Genomic DNA, 25,742 nt, shown 5'->3' with positions numbered 1-25,742 from the left:
GGGGGCATGCGGTTTAGTGAAGAAGCTAACATGCAGCTGAATCACATCTCACTCAGACTGCACATGTCAACAGAGAGAAATGACCCACATCCAAACTGACTCCACAGTGTCAAACAGATCTTTCACCAGCCCAATAGTCTCTATATATTTGTCCTGCTTTCCATCCAGCTGTCCCTCTTTCTCTATTTCACACTGCTATCCTCATCCTCTCTTCTCATCGTATCTACTGACTGAATTACCTCGTTCTCCCTTCTCCATCCCCAAACCCCCCCTCCAGAGGTCCTACCTGGTCCAGGGAGCCCTGTCTCCTCAGCACCCTGCTCTGGATGCTTGTCGGTGGGGACAGATCTGTGAGTGCTCTCCCCCGGCATGCTTCTCGCTGGCTCTCTTTGGCTCTGACGCAACAATAAACCATACAGCCGGAACAGACAAGGTGAACAGGGAGAGAGTGAGAGGGAGAAAGAAGAAGGGGAGGGGTGTGGACCTGAATGCTCAGCGACCCAGCACTCAGATCTTTCCCCGCAGCACGTGTCTGTCTATGTGTGTGTGTGTGTGTGTGTGTTTGTGTATGAGACAGAATGAGAAAGATGAAGAGAGGAAGAGTGACGGTGAGAGATGGGAGTATATGCTTCTCTCTCTCTCTCTCTCTCTCTCTCTCTCTCTGCGGTGATGCTGCTGTTGTGGGCGTGTGTTTTAGAGCCTCATGATCCAGTTCATCTGAATAAGTGTGCGTGTGTCTATGTGTGAGGGTGTGTGTGTAGAATCTGAGAGGGAGCTGCAGTATTCTCTTTTGATGCCCAATTCCTGCTTCTCCTCCTCATCACCCTCCCCCCTCTCTCCCTCCCTCCCTTGCTTCCTCCATGTATCTCTCTCTCTCCCCCTCCTCTGCCCCTCCTCTCTCAGCCAAGCTATGACTGGATCTTGAGAGATGATGTCAGCAGATTTCTCTACTGCTCTCTCAGTGCTGCCCCTAACCTTGAAGGAAAGTACCAGTACTGCAAAAACAAGAGAAAGATGGAGAAATCAAGGAAAGGAGAGGGATTCAAGGAAAACAAAACAAAGGGCAGAAACAAAACCTAAACTTGTGCTGCTAATTATACCTTCTGCCTCCTGCTCTAATAGCATCCCCTGGGATTCATCAGGGTGACATTTCCCCCTTGGGGGCAGCTATAGCATCTGCCTCTGCCCTCCATCTTAGCCACCTCTTCTTTGTTCTCCTCTGTGCTTCTCTACTTTTAAGATAACAAAACGCGGGGAAAGATAGATGGAAATAGAACGACAGAGAGGGGGCGACAGCACTGAGCCAAATGATAAGCATGGGCAGTTTCCATGGCAACCGGAGTGTTAGAGTGCCAGCTCAGCAGAAGTGAGGATAATGTCCAATAGCCTCTGTGCAATCCAGGTGACCTCAACAAATATGGATGCTGATAAACAGCTTGTTTGTGAGTTCTCGACTCCAATTATAGGTACAATGTGCACAGTAGCACTTCTCAGATATTGGTCAGAGGCAGAGCAGGAACAATATTTTCACAATTTTGACAGTTTCATATTAAAATATATGTTATATTAAACAGCAACACAGCTTCCTTCTTTACTTCATTAAGAAAGAAACTTGAAAGAAAACAAGTGAGGTGAGCTCTTTTCCTGAACACATCGGCTGCACACTGTTAACCCATCAGACACGTGATACTATGACCAAGGAGTTCAATACAGGAAGTGCTTTGTCAACAGTCCATCAATCAATCAATTAATCCCCTAAGAATGAGATAGCCGCCATAGCACTAAATCATGTGATGGTTTATGAGAATAACAATTCATCTTCGTGTGTATCACTTCCTGTTACCTGATTCGTCACTCTGGCTTTGTGTCATAATTTGGCTCCCTTTCAGTTGAACTCGTTTTCTCTCCTCTGGATGAGGCTTACGTTTGTCAGTTTTCTTCCCTCTGCCACTCAACAGCCTCTGATGTCAGAGTGCTGCTGCTGCTGCCCATGTTGTGTAAGCAGTTTCAGGTCAGCAAAGTGTTTATCTGAGAATCTATATCCTTGCTGTCTCTTTAAAGAAACATTTAGATTACCACAGATTCAGTATTTTTTTTTTTAATTATCAAAATTTAAAACAGAGTACTCGAAGAAACATGTAAAGATATATTCATTAGTCAAACTTTAAATGCTTCTTATTTCATAATGCAAACCCAAAATCAGTTGATGCAAAGGAATAAATTACTTAAGCACTGGATGAAGCTGTGTTAAGTTTGCTAATAATACTGATGCACTCACACCAGCATGCCAGATGGGTGTGCCATTAGCTGTTGGATGTGAAATGAAACATATTCTGTCTGAATACCACACTCAATCTAAAGTGGCCCCTGACTGTACAGAGCTCAAGAAAATGTGCACATCACACACACACATGCTCTCAACATCCTGAGTCTGAATCCTAAAAAATAAAAAGACAAAAAAAAGACAATAAAACAATTTATTTCATCACAAGATGACACACATTCACAGAGATAATTAAGTTATTCCAATCTACTCATATGCTGATATTAAGCATGGTCAGAATTCTACAAATGGCCTCAGGTGCTTCTGTTTTGACATGTCATGCCCAGATGCAAAGACCTAGTTACAGATCATATCATTTCTACAGAAGGACTCGCTGTTGTGTTTATTTCTGTCTTTTTCTTGCTCCAAAACTCTCGCCATCTCTATGGAAACAGGGAAAGCCCCACACGTTGCCAAGGTAACCAGAGTGAAAATATGATTTTTTTTTCTTCTTCTTCTTTTTTTTTGATAGAGTATGAGAGCTTTTCTGCTCTGTTCTCAGTGTGAATGTGGGTGTAAGCGTGCATTCCCTGTGGTCCCATTTGGTTGGGAAAGCTCTGATTTAGCTGAGTCTGCAAATTTGCTCGAGGGTTCGTGGGTTCATTTGGCCATCTCCTCGGCCACAGCCTTCCCCATTTTATCCTTTAGATACGCCAGTTTCTGCCAGTCTGTCTTCAATTCCAGCCAGTCATAATAAGGTACCTGAAAGAGGACAAAAAGGCGGATTTGAAAAGTTTTCTTTTAAGAGCTAAAGAGTAACTACCTTCTCATCACCAGTGAGCACATAACTCAAGTTACTGTCATATATTTACAGACACACAAAAAAAACCAATACAATTGTGCAGCTGCATCTTGCAGCACTGCAAACCTGAGAGGCAAGTGATGCTACTCTTTGCTAAGGACATTGTCCTAGATGAGAGTGAGAGAGAGAGAGAGTTTGGATCGGCCTAAATGAGGCAGAGCTGCGGCTCGAGCTCTATTTATACCACAGACTGCAGCGAGACCCACCTGACTCTCAGCTCTACCAAAATATTAGATCCATTGTAAGCATGTCAGATACAGCAGGAGCAGTGCTGCTTCTCTGCCTCTGTTCACTGGAATATGACTCACTATCACAGCAAACACAACATACCAGAAAATTCATTTTGAAATAGGCTTTAGTGACCGTGTAATGAAATTCTGATCTGAAGAACAAATAGCTCAGTTCACCCCATCAGCAGGGATAGAAAAAGTAACTTGATCACGGTTTAAAAAAAAAAGGAAGTAATGAAATCAAGATCACAAACACTGCTACAAAGATGGGTTATCCTGCCTCTTCTTACCTCCACTGTGACTAAGCCAGCCAACTGGAGATGTCGCTTCATCATGGCAAACCGTCCCAGAAGGTCTCTACTCTTTGAGCCAAAGTTTGGAAATTCCCAAGCTATGAAAGCAAGCCTAAAAAAAGATGGAAGTGAGCGGAACAGTGAGTAAAAACTAACTTCAGACAGCCAGAGCAAGAGAAGAACAGATAAAGCAAAAATAACATCCCATTTCCTCTTGTATGACTCACCGATGTGCCCCTGCAGGTAAAGCCTGGTCTCCTCCTCCACTGGGTAGATGAGGGGCTTTCAGCATTGACATGTCAATTGGTTTGTTGTCACAATCCACTACCAACTCTCCGTCTAGTTAGAGAAGAAAATGTCAACTATAAAAACAGCTATCTGGCTCACCTTTAAGGAGGTGTGGTAAATGTTGCTTACAGGGTAAAACTCCAACAATAAAATAAACAGACGACATATCTCTATGGACCACCTTTACCCCCTTACCAATAGTCCATCCATACACAGTGTCAACCCCTGTGCGAAGGACCCCTGTCCTCCCACCCACCAAACTCTGTAAAGTCTCTCTCAGATTGCTCTGCAGGGGGGAGACGGTGGAGCTGCTGGCCGGTTCAAACAGTGCACTCAGGGATGATGGAGTATTTGAGGAACCTGGATGCTCTAACTGGAGAGTAGCATCAATGTGGAGGAGCTTCAGCCGATAGCTCTCCACTCGAACTGGATTGTTCCCTACAGACAGAGAAGAGAATGAGCGCTGACAATCCGCTGGCATCGGTACTTTTCAAAACCACTTCAAGCTTGTTTTAGTCAATGTGGTGTTTATATCTGTGTTTGATGAGCCCCGTATAACCAGAAATCAACTGGTGCTGCACTGCCATCTACTGAGCTGAAATGTTATTTTGGCAAAAAAGCAGGTGTTTCAAACGTATTGCCCGTGGGCAGAAGTAGTGCACTGGATGACTTTGCAACTGTGAAAACTGCAGAAAAATCATTGACTCAAATTAATTTTTTTCATTAATAAAATGCACGTCATGGTTGTTCACTTGACCTAAAACACAGTACTGTTTTTCAGTTCTAAAAATACATTTGACATTTTTTTTTGTAGATCCACAGTGATCTGTGAATTGTAATACACATCTGTAATGACAGCTGACTGACTGAATGTTGAAAAACTGGCGAGATATTGAAATCTCAGGCTGGTCATCTGTTTTGTAAATGGATGGTTCATTAATAATGAATATTTTTAGTAAGAGGTGTTGATATTTAGATGTTATTATGAAATAGTTTTTTACTGGCCCTGCCCAACACAGCAGTTCAGGGTGTTTCACCAAGTCACCATCCACTCTTTGGCCTAATAACCACATGGAAATGCAGGTCAAAAGTATTGACTAATTCAACCAAGATAATTAAAAATGTAATGTCACTTGGTGAGAATGCAAATGTATAGTTAAATCAACATCAAATGATTATTATTACTTTTTTTTTTTTTTTTTCAATTCTAACTTTTCATTTGTTGTTTTTAGATTTTAGATTGTTGTTTCATTTTCCATCATGGATTAATAAATTCATTCATTTTAAATCAAATATTAAATAAAGAAAATCTGCAAATTTACCAAGTTGCAACCAGTAAATATTTGTCTTTTCTGCTAGATAAATGTCAATAAATGATGAAAGTTCATTGAATAAATGATTATTTTCATTATCAGAACTATATAATACATTCTTTATTGTGCTTGGCGACACATTGGTTCATTAAGTTCACTGCTGTTGTGTTGTTTCTGTCCCAAGAAAAGTTAACGTGAGCTGTTGGAGGGCGGCATTTCTACCAGGTGTCTGAACCACTTTCAACAACCTCTCCTAGTTTAGAGGAGCAGGTGCGTTACTTCAAAAAGGTTCCCCTGAACTCCTGACAGTGATATATGCAGCAATACATGTGAGCTTAACTCCACACACCCAAAGTGTGTATCCACATATTTATAAATTCACTATTTATACAAAAAAGGAATACACAGAAGAAGAATGAACACCCACAGCTATGTGTCTTACCTGACAGTTTCGTGACATGCTCCTGTTGTGTGAGCGGGATGAGGTAGTGGGGCTTGGCCTGCTGTAGCACACACAAAGACCAAACCACATCTGTCTGCAAGAAAGGCTCCAGGCCTGAGAGAGAGTCCTCCAGCACAGAGTGAACCTTCACACAAAATGCCACACGCAGAAAATACAATTAAAGTAGGAAGTAGAAGCAACCATGTACAGTCAACAGACAGCCTTTAATGTCGTTAGTACCTTGCTGAAGAACTCGTCTCCTTTTCTGGGCTGGAAGTTTAGTCTGGCAAAAGTCATGAGCAGATTACAGACCTGAGCGGTACTGTAGTTCTGACTGTTTGCTGTGTAGTGCTGGAGGAAAGAATAAACACAGTGAGTGGATGAAAAATTAAAAATTAACGTATTTAGAGTTTGTGTTAAGTGTATGACTGACCTCAGCAAAGGCCTCAAATAGAGGGATGTGGAGCCACTTGAGGAAGCCGAGTGATTTAGCACAGCGTGTGACATCGGCGGAGATGAGCTCAGGAACTCTGGGTAACAACTCTGAGGCCATTCGCTGAAACACCTGAGAATGGTGGAAATTCAACTTCCCTATAGAAAGACAAAGGCAAAGCTGTTACTGTTAGCATTATATAATATGAGTAGAGAGGGCTGTATTCAGTTTAGAGTCTCACTACACAGTCTACGAGATTTTTTTGCATAGATAAAACAAATCACGTTTTAAAAGAATGAATAGAAATAGAAATAAAAGAGTAAAAAAGAAAGGGGAGGCAAAATATTACCAACAGCAGACCATTTGTACTGACATTAAAGCTGGAATTTTCAGTGTTAAATCAAAATAAATAAAGTACCCATGAATGAGTTTTAAAGTTTTAAGTTTCCTGTTTGAACTTCGTCTGTTGTCTGACCATTTTACAATAATTCTTAAAACATCTATACATCAGGTTTAAAAGGCAAGATGGAAGCAAATAAAACAAAATGACACATGGGACTGTTAAGATGTTGACATACACTATGCTCTTTATTATACTGTACTGGTTTAGGCATGCCTTCAGTGTTAATAGATATGTTACGATCATCAATGTTTATTATTACCGTATGCAAAAGCCATGTCCAGTATCAGTGGAGTGGTGAACTGTGACGACGGCTTCTGGAGAAAGTGGTAGGACAAAGCTCTGAGGAGCGGGACAGATCTGCGGCTCTGAGCTGCCAAAGATACACAGACTCTGCGGATGTCTTCTGCTGTAAAGCCCTCTGCCAGCTCCAAAGCCTGCAACAAAGACAGATGATGCCTTGCTCATAGGTGTGTGTAACTTGTGGTCACTGGTCACATTTATTCATCATTGTGTTTTTTTTCTACATGCTTATATTTTATACTATTAAATATGTAAAATCTCATTTTAATACTCTTATGACATTACATTCATACTATCTGCCGTGCATACAGTTTGGTTAAGGCAGCATGGCTCAGATAAGGCATCACCTTTATCTGGGACATTAACTCTGTATTAAATGATGATGAATGTTTATATCTCTGATACCTTGTCTTCAAGTCTGTCCACCAAAGCAGGCGGCATGAGATATCCTTTGGATATCAGTGCACTGACAACTTTAGCGTCGGCGATTTCAGTCCAGCGCAGTTCAATCTGTTTTATTGCAGCATTCACTATTTCCACATCCTGCGGTCTCTTCCTGCCTGCCCCCCAATATATCAGGTGGCCCAGCTGCTTGTAGGTCAGCCTGCGGATTCGCCATAGGACCTCAGTCTGAACGGATCTGAGCGCTTTATCAGTGGAGGGCACACTGATAACCCAGAAAGCCTGCAGGACAGACACTAGAGTGTTGTTCCACACTGAAGACACCTGAAAGAAATCAGAAACCACACGCGGACATGAGTACACGCACGGGCTAGAATAGAATGCCAGTCACCTTACATGATGACTGTATCAGTCCATCTTTGTATCTGGGTTCTTTACCTCCTGAGATAAAGTATCTATCATATTCAGTAGCCTTGGATCCTCCATAAGTTCAGGATGCTGTTCCTTGGCCTTCGTCTTCATCACCAACTGAGTCCACTTAATCAGGGCAGTAGCTGCTTGATTAGCACTTCCTCCATGATCCGCCCAGGCCAAAAGGACGTCCTCCGGCACTTCCGCCACATCGACCAATTCATCCACTTGGGTGCGTGTAGGCATAGTTGAAAAGCTCTCTTCTTTGGTGACTGTCTTTCCCTCGCACATTAACCTCTCTGTGGCCCACGGCCATCCCTGAGCCCTCTGCACCTCTGCAAGCCCGGCTACAGGTGGAAGGAGTCGAGCAGTGGCGGCAGCAGCAGCTGGGGCCTTGGAGGAGGCCCTGCAGAGCAGACGGCTGTATCTGCTCAAGAGACGGCTGGCCATTTGGACTGAAAGACAAGACAGCGGCCCCGGGTAGGAAAGGAGGGACAGGGGTATCTCACAGTTTGGCAGCTGGTGTCACCATCCCACATGTAAACCTATGGAGGGGATTCAGCGAAGCGGTTAAAGCAGCCTTCATTCAACATTGCAAATATTGTAATAATATACATGTCAACCAAATGCTTGATTCAGCTTTAATAGACGTGTGTGACAGGTGTAGCAGCTCCTCTGTACATTTAACTGAGGCTCACTGTGACAATAATGTATCTCGGTTGAGATCAGCTTTATATCTGTTGCTGTAACTTTGACTGAAGCGACACCTCTTGCAGCCGGATCGTGGATCTTCCTCCACTCATGTAATCCTGACCTTGTCGAGGGAAGGAAGAGCCGCTGATCGGCCGCGTTTGATTCAGTCCCCTGTTTAAAGTTTAATTAATCAAAGCCAGAGTGCAGACAGGGACCACACAGCACCACCAGCTGTCACATTCATGCACGACTTACCGATCATTTAACGATAACTTTGCTGAAAGCTGTTCACATGGAGAGATCAGTCAGGGAGAGTCGCAGGAAGGTGACGTCGCGTGGTGATGTGTTGTTCGTGAACGAGCCGGCTCTCAGAGCCGACTCTTTGGCTGCTCCTGCCCAGAAATCAAGCAGGTGGGAAAGGACTTTATTTTGATGATGGGCACACTAGCAATCAAACTAGGATCAACAAAAAAATCAAATTGGGCACATTGTCACCACATCTCTAGGACCTAACTATCCCATCAAAAGCTTTACATAACTCTAATTAAAGGCTTGCAACTGTTTTGCGTTACTTGTAGTTCAATACTAGTACTGGCACAATATTTACTGCTGGTAATTTGTACATGCATGCAAGTCTGCATACAGTATGCAGTGCAGTTCACTATTTGATGATTAAAAGCCACCATAAAAATGTGCTAAAGGCCATTTTTATTTGACTTTTACTGGCCAAAACACGTAAAAACAAAGAGTTAAGAATTAATTTCATCATTATATTTGAAATATATATACTCAATGATGATGGTTTAATAATTTTATATTGGTGTTTACCTATTTTTTGGGGCCCCTGTCAGTCGTGGGCCCTTGGAATTGTCCTAACTTTTCCCCCCTATACGGCGCCCCTGTGTGGACAAAAGGCGTCAAGTGTCGTGGTACGGGCCAGGTACACACAACAGTGAGAGAGAGAAAAAAAAGTGAAGACTGAAAAAAGAATGATGCAGCATCTGGCTGCATTTCAATGATATTGGAGACTGTGAGTGAGTGCAGAGTTTGCAAAACAACAAACCTGCACAGACAAAATAAGCATTTTATGAAAATACTGAATGAAAAAGTGCTTACTAGCACATAAACCATTCATAATCGCTAAATTAGGCTAATATAGAAGGCTAAAAGAGCCATTTGAGAGCCGGCTCTTCTGAGGGAGGCGAGCCAAAAGAGCCGAATCTTTGAAAAGAGCTGAACTCCCCATCACTAACGTCGCGGCGTGGTATCACGTGACCCGCGGATGCTGCTGTAATTGGCCAGAAGTGTAGCTCGCAGATAAAATGTCATTGTCCAACAGATTTTGGACAGCAGGGTAATGTGGTGTACAGTCACAACTAGTTAATGTTCAGGTGTGTTTGTGACTCAGCACGTCTGTAAAACTTGGATATGACATGTCATTTGGCAGTTCATTAAATGTAGCTCAAACTAATTTGGCCTAGTTTGTCAAGTGGCAACCTCTGTGGCTGGGAAATGAAGCCAATGCAATGAGGTGCTGTAATTCCTCAAGCAGCCACTTAAAGCTGGCTGCAGAAGTGAGTCTGTTTCTATAAGCACCCATATTAAAACTTTACAACAAGAACAAACATGTTTACAGCCTGGTTAAAAAAAAATCAGTTTTGGTATAGCTAATGTCTCTGTTAATGACAATTGTACTTTGGGTGAATTTTTTTTTTAACTCACTAGTTCAAATGATATCATGGTAAGCCATGATATCATTGGGCCACAGCAGGGCTGATTGACAGGAAAGAGCAGTTACTAGAGTACTCAGGTATCATCGGCTTGCCTTAAGTGTGCCGATAATCCACATCTTTGCCGATTTTTAGATTAGCCGGGAGATGGAAGAAGCAATACTGCCAAAATGCTGGCAGCCAGTGCTACATATTCTTTTGATATCTTCAAAATGGTGCTTTAGAAACCTGTGGGTGACGTCACACATGGTCTGTCCATTCTTTATACTGTCATTGTTTTCAGTACTGGGAGGTAATGTAGCTTCAGTTGACCTGAACTCTTGGTGATTTACAGTTTTCTGAGAGACAGTAAAGTGTGGCAAACTGTGTGGGAGCATTTACACTGAAAGCACAGTAGCTTTGGATTTCCAGTGTCATGTCTAGTATGCATAACACTGGCCGGGGTTCATCAGTTTCTGGGGTATGGCAGAGGTGAAGAGGCCTAAGAGGACAACAGAGGAAAGACAGAGCAAGAAGTTGTCGAACAAGAATTAATTTAGGTTTTTAGACATTGGTGAAGAGCTTCATAAAGGCTTGGCTTCTTGCTGTTGGACTAGTAAGTATTATTAGTATACTAGTTTAGCTGTTTGCACAGTTGTTGACTTGCTCATTTTTGACATAATGTAACAAAACAATATAATAACATAATGAACATATGTACAGCAGGGAATGTCCTGATTTTCAGTCCCCTTTAGATTTTGTTGTGCTCAGACTAAGGACATTTTATAAATGTATGATCTGTTTTCCTATATGCCCCTGTTATGGTAATAATGCACACACTTAGGATTTTGTTTGTCATTTGGATGAACCAACCCTTTTACTTGGCTACAAAGGGCATCTGTCTCTCACTCTGTTGTTACCCCATCATCCCCTCTGTTCGACCCTTGTTCACCTGTCTCCCCAGTATGTGTGTAATTAGCTGATAAAATCAGACTGATAACATTACTTTGATTACAAAGCCACTGTCACTCTACAGTATACAATACCGTACAATGTTGACTCTTTTAGACGCGACTTATCTTGTTATTTACCCAGCATGCAACTTGTTCTCTGCAGGAACAGTTAAGGGACACAGTGACCTCAGCTCCATTTTTACTTACTTCTCTTTGATACGGCGTAATATAACATTATAGGATTTAAAATAATGTTGTTTTTTAATTACATTAATAATTAAGTAATGTCCTCATTTGATTAATGATTTCCCTTACTGTCTAGTATCAAAATTAGATCTGTAAGCATGGTTGGGTGAGATCATTTTAATAAATAATATTACTGATTAATTATAGAGTCACTATCTGACGTTGTATTTAAAATAGTGTACCTTTTTAACCTCTACAAGTGTAATGGTTTTTGTCAGAGGTTCTTGATATGTAGAGTGGGCAGCTGACGCATGTTTGATATAATGACCCTCAACTGCCTAGCACAGGTTAGTGCCAAGGTATGAATGTCACTGAACTGTACTTGATGTTCTTCATCAACCATTTTGGTCATTATTCTTAAAAACAAACTTCATAATTACAATTTATCCTACAGTCTGTAATCTTATATCTTATAACCATAAAGACTAAATGAAATAGAAATTGTTTGTGTAAAAAAAAGAAAAAGCGAATCAATAAATGCAGTGTCTCAGTTTCAATACTGTGAACTGATCAGATAAAGTTGAAGGTGCTGAGACATTATTATTATTATTTATTATTTATTTATTTGAGCGTTACAAAGACTACCTAGTTATAAATAGTACGTTAAAATATCAGCTGATGATAGGCCGATGTCTTTTTTTTTTCAACTTTCAAAGTTCCTTTTCTTTCCTGTTTTTTTTCCACTGTGTTTTCTTTATTCACCCAAATCCAATTCAGTGCCTCTTTTAAGAAGGCAGCGTTTGTATACCTCTAATTTTCATGTACCACAGTGCAGTACTGTATAGTTTTAACATACTATGTATATTGTGTTAATTGCATCAACCTTTCAAATTAGTGGCAGGATTTAAACCACAGGACAAAGAGTTATGAGGCACGGTTCAAGTTATCATGTTTGCTCATATTTGTGCTGTAGCTCTCCATGAATCATGGTAGTTACACATGGATTCTGTTTTTAGTGAGTTTTGGTGGTGGAAACGCGAGCTAGGCATCACATTCGGACAAATGACAAATGAGCTGCACACACCTGCTGAGAGGGTATTAATCAAACATGCCGACAGCGTTGGGTAGAAGTGGCAGACAGAGGAGGGGGTGGTTGGCGAAAGGAGAAAGAATATGTGGTCATCAGAGTAAACACATAGCCAGCCACTGTACCACTTTAGCCTGCAGGAGGAAACAACCACAGTGGACATGATGACACCATTAACCTGCCTCTCTGTTTGATGCTACCTGTTGGAGCCCTGCTGATGAGCTGGGATTGGCATCAGGTGTGACTGATCATTAACTCCAGCTGAAGGCAATTTTCTCCCTGATGTCTCCTCTCTTCGTATTTAGGTTTGTGTGCTGCTGCAGGGCATCACTGGCTGTCTGGCCTGGTGGCACAGCTGTCAGGCTGTGGATTGCACAAGCTTGAGTTTGATTTCTTCTCTCGTATTGTGTTTCTCAGTTAATGTTCACTTTATCAAGGCAATCAATTCAATTTCAAACCCCAGAATGACTCGATGGGAAATAGTGCACAGTAGTGTGTTTGGTTTAAATTGATGCAGTGCAATGTCAGGCGGATTGGTATGAATGACATTGGTGTGTTTTAACCTTCACCGCTCCTCTATTCTTTACTCCAATCAGTTTATCAGGATAAGAAACGTGCTGAGTAGAGATAAGAGATACCAGAGGAACACTTGCCTACGCATAGCTTATGATATGAGTGTATTTGTATGTATTTGCGTCCTGACTAGGGGTGACATTGTTGCTACCTGAGGTACCGTTTTACGCAGGTCCTCGTATTAAAGTACGTGTTTAAACATAAATGTGTGTTCATGCGCATGTGCATATCAAAAGGGGAGTTGTCATGTATAAAAGGCTTTTCCAGACAATTTGTCCTGTTTCTGACCATTGTGTGTGTGTATATGTGTGTGTGAGAGAGAGGGAGAAACAGGGTGTGTGTGTTTGGGACTGGACGATAACTGACAGCCAAAATTCCGGGGGCGAAAAAGGATCGAGTGGTCTGGACCTCCATCGATTTAGGAGAGCAGCCCCCTATCCCACCTGCAACCATGAGTAAACAGGTAGGAGACCCAGCTGATTAGCTGATGACCACTCAGAAAAAGTATTTTGTGAACAGAATAGTGGCAATTTTTTGCTCGTGTTGACATACATCTCATTGTTATGAGTTCCTAATAATAATCTATCACCAGTGTCTTTGTATGCACTTTATATATTCTACTGTATTCCTTATTATCTAGTTTTTACACTTAAAATAGTACAAATGTCTACTTTGTAATGGTGTCAGTACCTAAAGATGAGCAAAATAATGCAGTTATTTGCCCTTTTATATGAGGTTTTTATGATTTATGATGTAAATTTATGCCATCAGATAAAGTCACTTAAGAATGCATGTGATTTCTTCGATTGGCATGGACATAATGTACTCCAAGTGTCAAGATTAGTTCATTTATTACAAACTAAATGTATTTAATGCAAATATGTTCATTTAATGAACAGTTCGAAGCGTAATGCACAGTCCCTTTTAAAGAGCACACAGTAGATAAAAAATACTACATTTCGTATCCATATCATAAAAGAATGTCAAGTCGCCTGACAGATAGAATTCCTGCATATATGTATGCTTATGAATAATTTGATAACTGCTGTCTGCATTTAGGACACGTACGACATGTTTGAGATGGATGGAGACATGGACAAGAAGAAGAAGAAGAAGCAGAAGAAGAAGGAGAAACTGGAGGGCATGAAGAAAGAAATGGATATAGTAAGTAATGGAGTGATTTGTCAAAGCAAGACACAGTGAGACCTGTAATGTATGGCAGTGCTTTAAATTCATGGATCGTTAGTTTTGTGTTGTAAATATTGAGATGAGATGATATAGTAGAACACAGTAGAGATTTAGTTAGTGATACAGGTTGGTGATTATACTGTTGCCTTACAGTATAATCACCAACCTGCTATGAATAGATGACCTTGATCATGTTTTGTTCTGCATCAGTGTTGTGATTTGTCTCCTCCTGCAGGACGACCATGAGATTACAATTGAAGAACTAGAAATGAGGTACACCACCAGTGTTACCAAGGTAAGACATTTCTTCTATAATGACTTTATTCAGTGTCTTTATTTTGTCACTTCATTCTTCATAAAGGTTGATTTTTATTCATTTATTTACTCCTCACACACATAACCCTCCTCTGTTCCCTCTGTGTGGTTAAGAAAGTGATTTGAATGACTTCCATTTTCTTTTTCCAACCATACTTATTTCAACTGTTTTTCATTTTACAGGGTCTGACCACCACCTTTGCCCGTCAGGTCTTGGAGAGAGACGGTCCTAATGAACTGAAACCACCTAAAGGTACTCCAGAGTATGTGAAGTTTGCCAGGCAGTTGGCTGGAGGTCTGCAGTGTCTGATGTGGGTCGCAGCTGTCATCTGCTTCATCGCCTTTGGAATTGAACTTGCGAGAGGGAACTTCACCTGCTTTGACGATGTAACTTATATTTCCATTTGGAGTGTTTCCACTTTATTTCACTGTCAGAAAACAGAGATAGAATGCATGTTTTTATGATTTTCTTCTTTCTCACTTCAGTTGTACTTGGCCATCACCCTAATTGCTGTTGTCGTGGTAACTGGTTGTTTTGGATACTACCAAGAGTTCAAGAGTACCAATATCATTGCCAGCTTCAAGAATCTGGTGCCACAGGTGAGTTTCACTACATGTCATGGCTTCGCTTTGATTATATCTCTTTATTCTTTTTAGTCACTCTCTTGTTTCCTTCACTCACTCATCTTTGTTAATCTTACTCCCAATTAACAAAAATAGCAAGCCATTGTGATCCGTGACGGCCAGAAAAACCAAATCAATGCCTATGAATTGGTGGTTGGAGATTTGGTGGAGATCAAAGGAGGAGACAGAGTCCCTGCTGACATTCGCATCATCACTGGTCATGGCTGCAAGGTAGATCACACACATACGCTGTGCATCTATACATACATATGGGCAGAGACTGTTTGTTAAAATGAATAAAACATGTCACAATGCACGATAGGAGAGTCAGAGTTTGAGATTTCTTTCCTTTTACTATTGGGTTCACATAAAATCAGTTATTTCTCCAACACCAGAATACAATGCCAAAATGTTTATAACCGAAATACCATTTCCAACTTTAGAAAACGCTGACCTTCTGATCGGAGCTTCCTCAGTTTAATGTACTGTTTAAATAGTAAGCTCTGTGCCAGTAGGATTCAGTTTAATGTACTGTTTAAATAGTAAGCTCTGTGCCAGTAGGATTTATTAGCATATGTGGCCAGTATTTTTTAAAATGCCCATTCCTTTAAATTGTGTCACATCTGGGGGGAAGGTGAGACATCCTCTATTTGCACCCTTTTTTATCGTGCATTTTGTAAATTCACTTTGTGTGCCAGGTCGACAACTCGTCCTTGACAGGGGAGTCTGAACCGCAAACCAGGAGCCCAGAATGTACCCATGAGAATCCACTGGAGACCAGAAATATTGCTTTCTTCTCTACAACCTGTCTGGAAGGTACAGTAAACAGTACATACAGTACATGCATATACAGCACATGGCCTGGCCTAGATCTGTCTGGTCATTTATTTAAGTCTTTATATTTATAAATTCTTTCACTATAGCTTAGGGGCAGCATGACAATAACTCACCTCTCCTCTCCAGGTGTTGCTACTGGTGTGATCATCAACACAGGTGATCGTACCATCATTGGTCGGATTGCCACCTTGGCAAGTGGTGTTGGCAACGAGAAGACACCAATCGCCATAGAAATCGAGCACTTTGTCGACATCATTGCTGGTCTTGCAATCTTTTTTGGGTTTACCTTCTTTGTTGTCGCCATGTTCATCGGATATGCCTTTCTGGAAGCTATGATCTTCTTCATGGCTATCGTGGTGGCTTATGTGCCAGAGGGGCTACTTGCTACAGTTACTGTGAGTGACTGCAACAAATGTGAATTTATATAATACCATTTATGGTGTCTAGTTTCCAGCTGAGGAAACCAATGTAAAATTGTGTCCTGTGCATTAGTGAAAATTATGCTAAATAAATGTGGATGGTCTAGTTCATTATGTTCTGCAGGCTGTAGTAACTTGTGTCCGTTAACAGGTATGTCTGTCTCTGACTGCTAAACGACTTGCCAGGAAGAACTGTGTTGTGAAGAACCTGGAGGCTGTGGAGACATTAGGTTAGTATCCCTGAACACCAGACACATCTGGACAGTTTTGGTGAGTTTAGTGTCTTGAATGATCTATATATACTGCAGATCTATGATCTAAACTGTAATAGAAAGTTGCAAAGTGAGGGAATCCTTGTTCTCTTTTTGGAAATTTAGATTGAACCCATACAAAGAATATGTTTTGATCACACATTCTTACATCCCCACCTCTTAATTTAACTCCACAACTCCTGAAGCATAATGACTGAAATGTTTGGCCTCTGTTAAGGTATCCAAACATGCATGTATGTGCAGTTTATGTGTGTAACCTTTTTAAACTGTGTGTTTTTAGGCTCCACTTCTGTGATCTGTTCTGATAAGACGGGTACCCTGACTCAGAACAGGATGACTGTAGCTCACCTTTGGTTCGACAATCAGGTCCACGCTGCTGATACCACCGAAGATCAGTCAGGTAAACACAGGATAAAAGCCTGTTTTGAAATCAGTCAATACATGTGTTGCAAGGACTATTATATTAATATAATATAAACTATAAAAAGCTAACTTGTGGGTCACTTTTTCAACTATTACGGGTGTTTGATAAATTATTGCTAATGTATCTTTCAGTAATAATGTAATAATGTGCTTTCCAGGTCAGAGTTTTGACCAGTCATCAGAAACATGGCGCTCACTGGGGAGAGTGGCTTCCTTGTGTAACAGGGCTACATTCAGACCTGGTCAGGAAGGTGTACCTATTCCTAAGGTACAAATTAAGTGTTTTAAGAGAGAAGAAGAGAATCCTAATTTTCAAACTCAATTGTATATTACAGTTTTGTCTACATTATTCTAGTTTTGCTTAAATGAATGCCCTTTGTCTAAATGATTATAAGAAAAGATTTGTTCCCTTTGTCTCTTTGTAACTAACCCTTTACCATCTCACACAGAGGATAGTGGTGGGAGACGCGTCCGAGACAGCTCTGCTGAAGTTCACCGAGCTCACTATTGGAAACATTGTGGAGTACCGTAATCGCTTCAAGAAAGTGGTGGAGGTGCCTTTCAATTCTACGAACAAGTTCCAGGTGAGCGGCTTTGTGTCAACCATGATCAATTACTATACTGGAAATCAGAAGAATAGAGGGCAAAAGTTTTTTTTTTTTGTTTGTTTATTTTTTTTATCAACCCTCCATCTCTCTCCAGCTGTCCATCCATGAATTGGAAGATCCTTTGGACCTACGCTATCTTTTGGTGATGAAGGGAGCACCAGAACGTATCTTAGAGCGCTGCTCTACCATTTTGATAAAGGGCCAGGAGCTGCCTCTGGATGAGCAGTGGCGTGAAGCTTTTCAGACAGCTTATATGGACCTGGGAGGACTGGGAGAGAGAGTACTGGGTTAGAGAGTACTTCATTTGGCTTGCTATAATGAAAAATGCTTTTGCTTTCTGTAGCCTATATTGATTTTTTTTTTTTCTGTTCCTTTTTTCCCCCCTCCCCAGGTTTCTGTCATATATATCTGAATGAAAAAGAGTTTCCTCGTGGCTTTCGATTTGACCCAGATGAGATGAATTTCACCACATCAGGATTGTGCTTTGCTGGTCTTATCTCGATGATTGACCCCCCAAGAGCCACTGTACCCGATGCAGTGATGAAATGTCGTACTGCTGGTATCAGGGTGTGTTCACGTTGCCCTACATACACACGAACAGCTTGTTTGGGAATGAGTTGGACTTTTTATAGTGCAGAATTTTGCTGTGTTTTCACTTCCTCGTCTCATAACCTTTTTCTTTTTCTTTTTGTTGGAACTTCAGGTTGTCATGGTGACTGGGGACCATCCAATTACAGCAAGGGCAATAGCAGCTAATGTTGGCATCATTTCAGAAGGCAGTGAAACAGTGGAAGATATTGCCCAGAGGAAGCGCATACCTGTCGAACAAGTCAACAAGAGGTATTCGCGTCACTTCTGTCACACTTTAAAACCTCCATGACATATCAAGGAACTGTCTGTCTATTGCAGTGTAATGTTCACTCACTGGACCGTTGTGTCTGAATGCATGCATGTGTCTTTGTCTTTTTATTGTGTCTGTGTATAGGGATGCCCGTGCCTGTGTGATCAGTGGTGGTCAGCTGAAAGAGATGAGCAGTGATGAGTTAGATGAGGCACTGCGCAATCATCCCGAGATGGTGTTTGCGAGAACATCCCCTCAGCAGAAACTGATTATTGTGGAGAGCTGTCAACGTCTGGTAAATAAACACACAGATGTGCACACACACTGTGCCACCTTAATCCTGCAATAATCAAGTGATTTGTTTGGTCATTTGAAGTTTCAGTGAGTATCTTATTTCAGTGCGTTCCCCTGGGAGGGTTGTGTGTACACTTTAAGGCTTGTGTGACATATTTTCACCTTTGATTCCCCACAGGGCTCCATCGTTGCTGTGACAGGCGATGGTGTGAACGACTCTCCTGCTCTCAAGAAGGCTGACATTGGCGTCGCTATGGGAATTGCAGGATCAGATGCTGCCAAGAATGCTGCAGACATGATTCTGTTGGACGACAACTTTGCTTCTATTGTCACAGGAGTGGAGCAGGGTGAGACTTAGAGAGGAAGGAATTGTGTATGTTTTGGACAAAACAATCTTAACTCAATGTCCACAGTCTGAGAGATGGTTCACTAGTCGTTGCTTACCCTACGTTTGGATCTTCGTTCACGTGATAACAGGAGGTCGTACAAGGGGGGAGATCATAACTACTCTCTCTGTTCTCCTGATTCTGTCTGTGTGTGTGTTTGAGTGTAGGCCGTCTTATCTTTGACAACCTGAAGAAGTCCATTGCTTATACACTAACCAAGAACATCCCTGAGCTGACTCCATATCTGATCTACATCACCGTCAGCGTGCCTCTTCCTCTGGGCTGTATCACTATCCTCTTCATTGAGCTGGCCACTGACATTGTGAGTAATTACTTCATTAGCACCAGTAAAAGCAGTCATGGTTATCAAACTGGCTTTTTATTTTCTGATTTCAGATATTTTTGTTGATAATACTCCTGCCTCATCTTCATCATTATCTTCCTCATTTTCATGTCTGCCGTACATTGATATAATGTTTTTATAATCCCCTCTCTCCTGTAGTTCCCCTCTGTCTCTCTGGCTTATGAGAAAGCAGAGAGTGACATCATGCACCTGAAGCCCAGGAATCCTCGTCGTGATCGTCTGGTAAACGAAGCTCTGGCTGTGTACTCATATTTCCAGATAGGTGAGACATACTGTATATTCCTACTGTGTTAACCTTAGTTACATAGAATTGATTGAATAGATTTAGTTCATAAAATAGACAGTTACAGTACACATCTTCCACTGTTGTGTACTAACAATAAAGTAGATAAGACAATACGTCTAACAGAGTACACTGACAGCTCCGTATGCTCCCTGAATGGTGTCACACAGCCACTGAGTTTATTTATACACTCTTAAAACAACATTATCATTTCCTATTTCTCTGTTTTAGGAGCCATCCAGTCTTATGCAGGTTTTACAGATTATTTCACAGCCATGGCCCAGGAGGGATGGTATCCACTCCTGTGCGTTGGCCTGCGTTCTCAGTGGGAGGACGTACGTCTTCAAGACTTACAGGACAGCTATGGACAAGAATGGGTTAGTATAGACCTGAATTCCTACCTTTGGGCCCTTTTCAATCTGCGGACACAAAAATGTGTCCTGGTGAAGGGAATGTTTGTATTTTTGTCAGCACAGAAACCAAATAACTCCTCCCTTTATGTCCTCTCCTCTGCTTACAGTCCTTCAGTCAGAGGTTATACCAGGAGTACACGTGCTACACTGTGTTTTTCGTCAGTATAGAGATCTGTCAGATCTCAGATGTGCTGATCAGGAAAACTCGACGTCTCTCTGTGTTCCAGCAAGGCTTTTTCAGGTCAGTTAAGACCCAACACTGACATGAATCAAAATGCAAAATGTTTTTTTAGATAGTTAAAATTCACACAGTTAATTCTGTGTCTGTATCACTAACACCTCCGAGGCTCATACTGCATTCAGTTATGAGCAGAATGGGAAGAATACCTTAGAAATATTCCAACTTGAGAGTGTTCACCGCTTATTCCAAGACGGTGCCTGTGTTTTTGGGTCTTATAGTCACATCATTAAAATAGGTTGAATGAGCTGCTTTTGTGGTGAACAACCAGATACAAACACATTTTGTACGGCTAATGAGGAGGTTGCTATAAGGAGTCAAATCAAGTGCTTTAAATTCCTTATTTTGTGATTCATTAATAGTTTAATACATTGTAAAGATGTGGGATACATTTTAATTTGTGCAGTCATTTGGAAATGGAGGAGGCCTTTTTTATGTTTCTGTCAATCCATTACATATGGAAACAATTTTATCTGAATGAATCTGCTTCTGATTGCAACATGATTCCAGCTGGATTTTTGGTTTTTATTTATGTGTTTATTTGTGTGCAGGAACCGTGTTCTTGTTAGTGCCATAGTCTTCCAGCTCTGCCTGGGTAATCTGCTTTGTTACTGCCCTGGAATGCCCAATATCTTCAATTTCATGCCTATCAGGTAAGAGAGCCTCGTTCACACGGTCACCATATTTGAGATTGAGGAAAAAAAACAAATTGTAGCCTGTGGCCTAATGTCACATGTTCCGTTTTTATTCTAGAGTCCAGTGGTGGTTTGTTCCTGTTCCATACGGTATTTTAATCTTTGTCTATGACGAGATCAGGAAGTTGGGAGTCAGAAGATATCCAGGAAGTAAGATTCTTTATCATTCAACAATCATCATTAACATCTCTACATCGATCAGTATTTAATAATCTTTGGTTTGTAATCTCTCAGGTTGGTGGGATCAGGAATTATACTACTGAGACCACAGAAGCTCATTCATCCATGTGCATGAAAGCATCATGAAGAGAATGCTGCAAACCAAGATGAGCTTACTCAATTCACCATTCATCTGTTCATTTTGTGTATTTATAGCTTAAGACATCTTCTAGTGTCAAGAGTTTGCCTAAATCCTTTAAAAAAAGACATTAATGAACAATTCACAAAGAGCCTTTGTGTTCCAGCTAGTTGACTGTGGCTGCATTGTATTTGTACTAATAAAAGGATTTTAAGGCTGATGATGACCTTAAATCAGTAACAAAAGTTGCATTTCCTTTGTATTCTATATTGCTTCATGTGTGTTTTATCTGAAAGTTGTATTCAGAATAGTAAAGAATTCATAAATACAGACTTATTTAACGTGGTACTTGTGATTCACTCTGGAAAATGGTTTAATGCTTAATGCTAGAAGTCTCTAAATTGATCTGACACACCAGAGTGCACCAAAGTGCCTCATGTCTAAGAATATACAGTGTGCAAAAAGATGTTTCAAAGAGCAATTTGATTTGAGTATACTAGTAGAAATCAGTGCTTGTTGGATTAATGCCAGCCAACTGCTTCAGAGAATTACATTTCTTCAAGCAAAACAACCCAGAGCAGGACTGCACACAAACATTACATAATACATGGAAATGTAATTTATTATAAACGCTTAATATCAAAACATGAATGACAATTATATTGTGACATTTCAATATCTTACTGGTGCTGACATCTAGACTAAATAAACTTTGTAAAACGGAACACAACAAAAGGCACAGACAACCTTTTTCACATCTCATGCTTAGAAGGTTTGTTTCCAAGAAGAAAAAGAGCTGCTCTTCATATTTCAGGACCAGTGTCAGAAACCAAATCACTTTCACATATAGTCTAAATTTTGTTTAAGGGCTTTTTCTTCCTTAAAAGTCTCAAAATGTTATTCTTTAAGGGCTTTTACCATTTTGTGCGTTGCACCTCTACCGGTCCATTCATTTTTCATTTTCACTCTTCAACATTTTGTCCTCTTTTCTGTCTTTGCACTCTACTCCACTTTCCAGATGGCAATCTTGCCATCACGGCGTGCAGAGCCACTCAGGACATAGCGATCTTCGGCAGAGCAGAGCGTCTGGATGCTGTCCGAATGGGCCTGCAGCTCCTTTGCCACAGTGTGGCTCTCTGGGTCCATCACCATCACCTGACTTCTCAGCTGACCATCGCACTGACCTCCGACACCAGCCCGGCCACGACAGCCCACCCAGAGCTGCAGGGAGGAGGAAGCATCAAGAAAAGGTAGCAGTGGATGTTGGCAACACAAATATGTCCCGTAAAAGCACACTACCATATGAATGACATCACTAAAAATGAATCGCTGGTGTTCAACATGCATTACCTACACAAACAAGTTAGCCATCATGTATCACAGCTCACCTGGTCTTTGACGCGAATCATACAGGTGACCCCTGAACTGCCCGGCAGGGAGATTCTCTTGGATGGATGTCTGTGGTTGTTAGTGTGCCAGAGACACAGCTCACCTGAGTCTGCACAGCCCGTCCACAACTGACCTCGCTGGAACAAACAGACACAAAAGGTGTCAAATGGTTGGAAATGGAAATACCTGACTCACTCAGTTTCAGTGGTTCCAATGTCTCCCTGTCCCAGTTACATTTTAACTGTCTAGATGCCAAACTCAGGAGTATTTTTTTTCTATGAACCGTTGAAATTAACATCCTGCTGATTTGCATAATTATGTTTCACTGAATGACAGAACAGCAGACTGAATGACTGACTTGCTACTCAACTGAATGTTTGCTACCTAATTGATAGACGTATTATCTGAGGATTGCAAACTCACCTCTGGGATGACTATGAAGCAGCTGAAGCTACTGGACATGCTCTGGAAGTCGTCAGGAAGCGCTATCCTTTTTTGTGGTGTCCCACTCTTTTTTAGTTCCATAATGCTGTCACCACAACCTGCACAAACACACACACACACACACACACTTCTGTTCAACGATTCATTATCGGGTTCAGGTATACTTAGAGAGGCATATACAGCTCAGTAGGTCTTATAGTTGACTTGTAGTTTACACGATGAAGTGAAGATACCTGCAATAGATAGATGATGATGTATGTTCAGCCAGTGAGCAATGAAGAAACTTTCAGTGGAGAGCAATATGTGCCACTGAAGTTTCTTATTTGAGCATGTGTGAAAAAAAAAAAACTTTGCAAGAGTAGAAAGCAAAGGGAAATGTGTGCACTTACAGCACCACAGTGTGCCATTATGGATCTGTATAGAAGAGAGACGGTCACAGCTGAGGTAGAACTGTCGCTTTACTTTGAGACTGGCTGAGTCCCACTGCAGAATCGTCCCATCGCAGCTGCAGGAATATGTCTGCTGACTGGGAAAAGACTGATTAAACACCTGCAACACGTTGACACACATTTAATAAAAACTGACAGCTACAGATAATCATGTCTCTACCTGCTGTGTTGATCTCTGGTGTCCATAGTGAGTCCAGTCACTTCATGTCTGTGTTCAGTCAGCTGTTTGTTGCAGGACATGCTGTGAGTGTCAATGATGTAGATTACCGAGTCCTGAGAGCCAATCCACACCTGCTCCTGGACCAATCCCAGCATGCAGTTCTACATAATGACATTGTGATACTGATACCCGGAAAACAGATATCCAGACCAAGACTGCCTCCACAGTCCATTTAGCAACTTCATACACAACTTGTTGCACCTCTTTTACTTTCCACGCTGACACTTACAACCAAAGCCCACTAAACATGATTGGTCAATACTACTCGGACTACAAACGGAAACCAACACTTCCGGCTTCACAAAATCTTGGTTCCTTTCCTACAGATTCTGCAGTTGTTTAGTTTAAATACAGCTGTATTCAATTTTGAAAAATTTAACATAGAATGAATTGCACCCTCCAGTGGTAGTATCAACAAAGACAATGCAGGTAAACAGATCTTGGTGGAGTGCCTCTTTAAATAAATGTTATTCCTAGAAATAGAGCATATGTCCCCTCTCACCAGCTGTGACTCTCCGACCTGGATGCAGTCCTGCAGCATGGACCAGCTAGCTGCATCGAACACAACTACTTTGCCCCCACTGAGAGCCACCCACAGCTTCGGGTTCATCATACCCCCTGAGTCATTGTAAGTCAAGTGACCTGGAGAAAGCAAGAAAGACACAAAGAGTGAGGGAGCAGTGAACCAGTGAATTATGAGAGCTGACTGTATGCAGTAAAAAAAAACATATTGCTCAGCTCAGCAGGGTGGTTTAAGTGTGTAGGGACATAAAAACCCAGACCTGCCACCGTTTACAGTCAGAGCCACAGTATTTGTAAGTGTTGCAATAAATACATAGACAGGATAATAATTAGGTAGCTGACAAATAAGTAATTAGAGTTTTATATTTACATATGTGCTGATAAACAGGTTATAAATTACAGCAGTTATTGGCAGAGACTTTGATAGACATAAATAACAAATCAATACACATTCTAGCATACGTCAGCCTCGGTTGGACTGCAGTAATCTCAAACCAGAAGAGTGTCCAGATGCTTTTGTTCCCCCGTCACAGTGTAAACAAGCGAGAGACTAACAAGAACACCATTATCCTCCCTGCTCATACACAGCACAACAAGACTAATCAAGTTATGTGAACAGGCTTCACTGGAGCATCTGTTGCCATACAAACATGTACAAGATATGCACACAAACACGCACACGTGCATGGATTTACATATTTGAACCTCATGCTTAAATGCTGAAAGATTAAACCAGCTAAGAAACTGATTAGAGCCTAACTTACAAATTTGATTTTGCACAGGCACACATCTTCATGTTTGTCCTCTCTGTGCTCATTAGGATGACTAACTGTGGGTGTCTTGTGACACCAGTGCACCTAAGACGTTCAGCGGTACAGTAAACTAAACAGAGACAATAATGCTTACAGAAAATCTAAGGCACATGAACACTGATTACCATTAAAAGCATAAACTAATTATCAATACACAGAAACTTCATTCATTCTCTGGACTGTGAAGGACAGTTAGTTTTTATGAAGAGGCAACAGGGAGATACATTTCATGAAACTAGGGCAATAAAAATAAACAAACATGAAGGGGAAAATTGCTCCATATATTACCTGGTGTGTATAGAAGGACATGTACAGTCTGAGGTTCAGCCAGGTCCAGTGACGGGTTGATTTTGTGTTTTAGAGTCTCTGAGGTAGTTTTAGGCACCATCATAGGCACTGGTCAGAGACAAACACAATGACATCTCTATTTGATGCTTGTCTTCGTATTATGAGATAGCACACTGAACATATTTGAGCTTTGGACAACAACAACCTTGAGCTCATGGACATTGTAATTTCCTAATGACCTAATGCAATTAATCCAATTAAAAATAAAATAAATATAAT

General features: G+C 41.2%; 4 protein-coding genes across 9 annotated transcripts in view; 1 reads left to right on the top strand and 3 right to left on the bottom strand.

Moving 5' to 3' along the window:
* nacad (NAC alpha domain containing) overlaps nucleotides 1-794 on the bottom strand; it is a 13,439-nt gene extending 12,645 nt beyond the window's left edge. The window contains exon 1 of one of the 2 annotated variants that reach the window (XM_027286850.1): nucleotides 287-794. In XM_027286850.1, coding sequence (XP_027142651.1) covers nucleotides 287-371 — 85 coding nt within the window. In that variant the 5' untranslated portion in view covers nucleotides 372-794. The remainder of the gene's footprint in view (nucleotides 1-286) is intronic. The other variant, XM_010756889.3, reaches the window with a different exon arrangement.
* Nucleotides 795-2,463: 1,669 nt separating this feature from the next.
* On the bottom strand, nucleotides 2,464-8,718 carry tbrg4 (transforming growth factor beta regulator 4). 3 transcript variants are annotated; one of them, XM_010756888.3, is made up of 11 exons: nucleotides 8,589-8,718; nucleotides 7,668-8,185; nucleotides 7,233-7,553; nucleotides 6,787-6,961; nucleotides 6,125-6,282; nucleotides 5,932-6,042; nucleotides 5,692-5,836; nucleotides 4,132-4,374; nucleotides 3,876-3,987; nucleotides 3,646-3,760; nucleotides 2,464-3,025 (listed from the first exon to the last, which is right to left on the bottom strand). In XM_010756888.3, the coding sequence occupies exons 2-11, from the start codon at nucleotides 8,088-8,090 to the stop codon at nucleotides 2,924-2,926; spliced, it is 1,905 nt and encodes a 634-aa protein (XP_010755190.3). In that variant the 5' UTR covers nucleotides 8,091-8,185; nucleotides 8,589-8,718; the 3' UTR covers nucleotides 2,464-2,923. The 3 variants fall into 3 exon arrangements, with proteins under 3 accessions (XP_010755190.3, XP_027142106.1, XP_027142105.1); XM_027286305.1 differs by lacking the exon at nucleotides 8,589-8,718 and adding an exon at nucleotides 8,455-8,548; XM_027286304.1 differs by lacking the exon at nucleotides 8,589-8,718 and adding an exon at nucleotides 8,339-8,430.
* Nucleotides 8,719-12,593: 3,875 nt separating this feature from the next.
* LOC104940311 (ATPase H+/K+ transporting subunit alpha) lies at nucleotides 12,594-21,457 on the top strand. The gene is made up of 24 exons (XM_027286302.1): nucleotides 12,594-13,304; nucleotides 13,901-14,005; nucleotides 14,265-14,324; nucleotides 14,528-14,731; nucleotides 14,831-14,944; nucleotides 15,065-15,199; nucleotides 15,667-15,784; nucleotides 15,932-16,200; nucleotides 16,376-16,454; nucleotides 16,777-16,896; nucleotides 17,078-17,187; nucleotides 17,369-17,503; nucleotides 17,622-17,814; nucleotides 17,919-18,094; nucleotides 18,231-18,367; nucleotides 18,513-18,663; nucleotides 18,841-19,009; nucleotides 19,216-19,370; nucleotides 19,551-19,674; nucleotides 19,927-20,072; nucleotides 20,216-20,349; nucleotides 20,898-20,999; nucleotides 21,100-21,191; nucleotides 21,276-21,457. The coding sequence occupies exons 1-24, from the start codon at nucleotides 13,293-13,295 to the stop codon at nucleotides 21,302-21,304; spliced, it is 3,069 nt and encodes a 1,022-aa protein (XP_027142103.1). The 5' UTR covers nucleotides 12,594-13,292; the 3' UTR covers nucleotides 21,305-21,457.
* A 485-nt stretch (nucleotides 21,458-21,942) lies between these two features.
* Nucleotides 21,943-25,742, bottom strand: part of LOC104940361 (DENN domain-containing protein 3) — a 17,649-nt gene continuing 13,849 nt past the window's right edge. For all 3 annotated transcript variants that reach the window (XM_027286300.1, XM_010756950.3, XM_027286301.1), the window contains exons 22-28: nucleotides 25,464-25,571; nucleotides 24,344-24,483; nucleotides 23,782-23,942; nucleotides 23,562-23,698; nucleotides 23,152-23,270; nucleotides 22,728-22,865; nucleotides 21,943-22,560 (exon numbers count right to left, since the gene is read on the bottom strand). In XM_027286300.1, the coding sequence (XP_027142101.1) occupies nucleotides 22,342-22,560; nucleotides 22,728-22,865; nucleotides 23,152-23,270; nucleotides 23,562-23,698; nucleotides 23,782-23,942; nucleotides 24,344-24,483; nucleotides 25,464-25,571 (1,022 nt within the window). In that variant the 3' untranslated portion in view covers nucleotides 21,943-22,341. The remainder of the gene's footprint in view (nucleotides 22,561-22,727; nucleotides 22,866-23,151; nucleotides 23,271-23,561; nucleotides 23,699-23,781; nucleotides 23,943-24,343; nucleotides 24,484-25,463; nucleotides 25,572-25,742) is intronic.

Source organism: Larimichthys crocea, chromosome XIII, assembly GCF_000972845.2.
Source record: "Larimichthys crocea isolate SSNF chromosome XIII, L_crocea_2.0, whole genome shotgun sequence".
Classification (NCBI taxonomy): domain Eukaryota; kingdom Metazoa; phylum Chordata; class Actinopteri; family Sciaenidae; genus Larimichthys; species Larimichthys crocea.
Note: the sequence above shows the minus strand (reverse complement) of the source record. Positions and strands in the feature narration are given on the sequence as shown.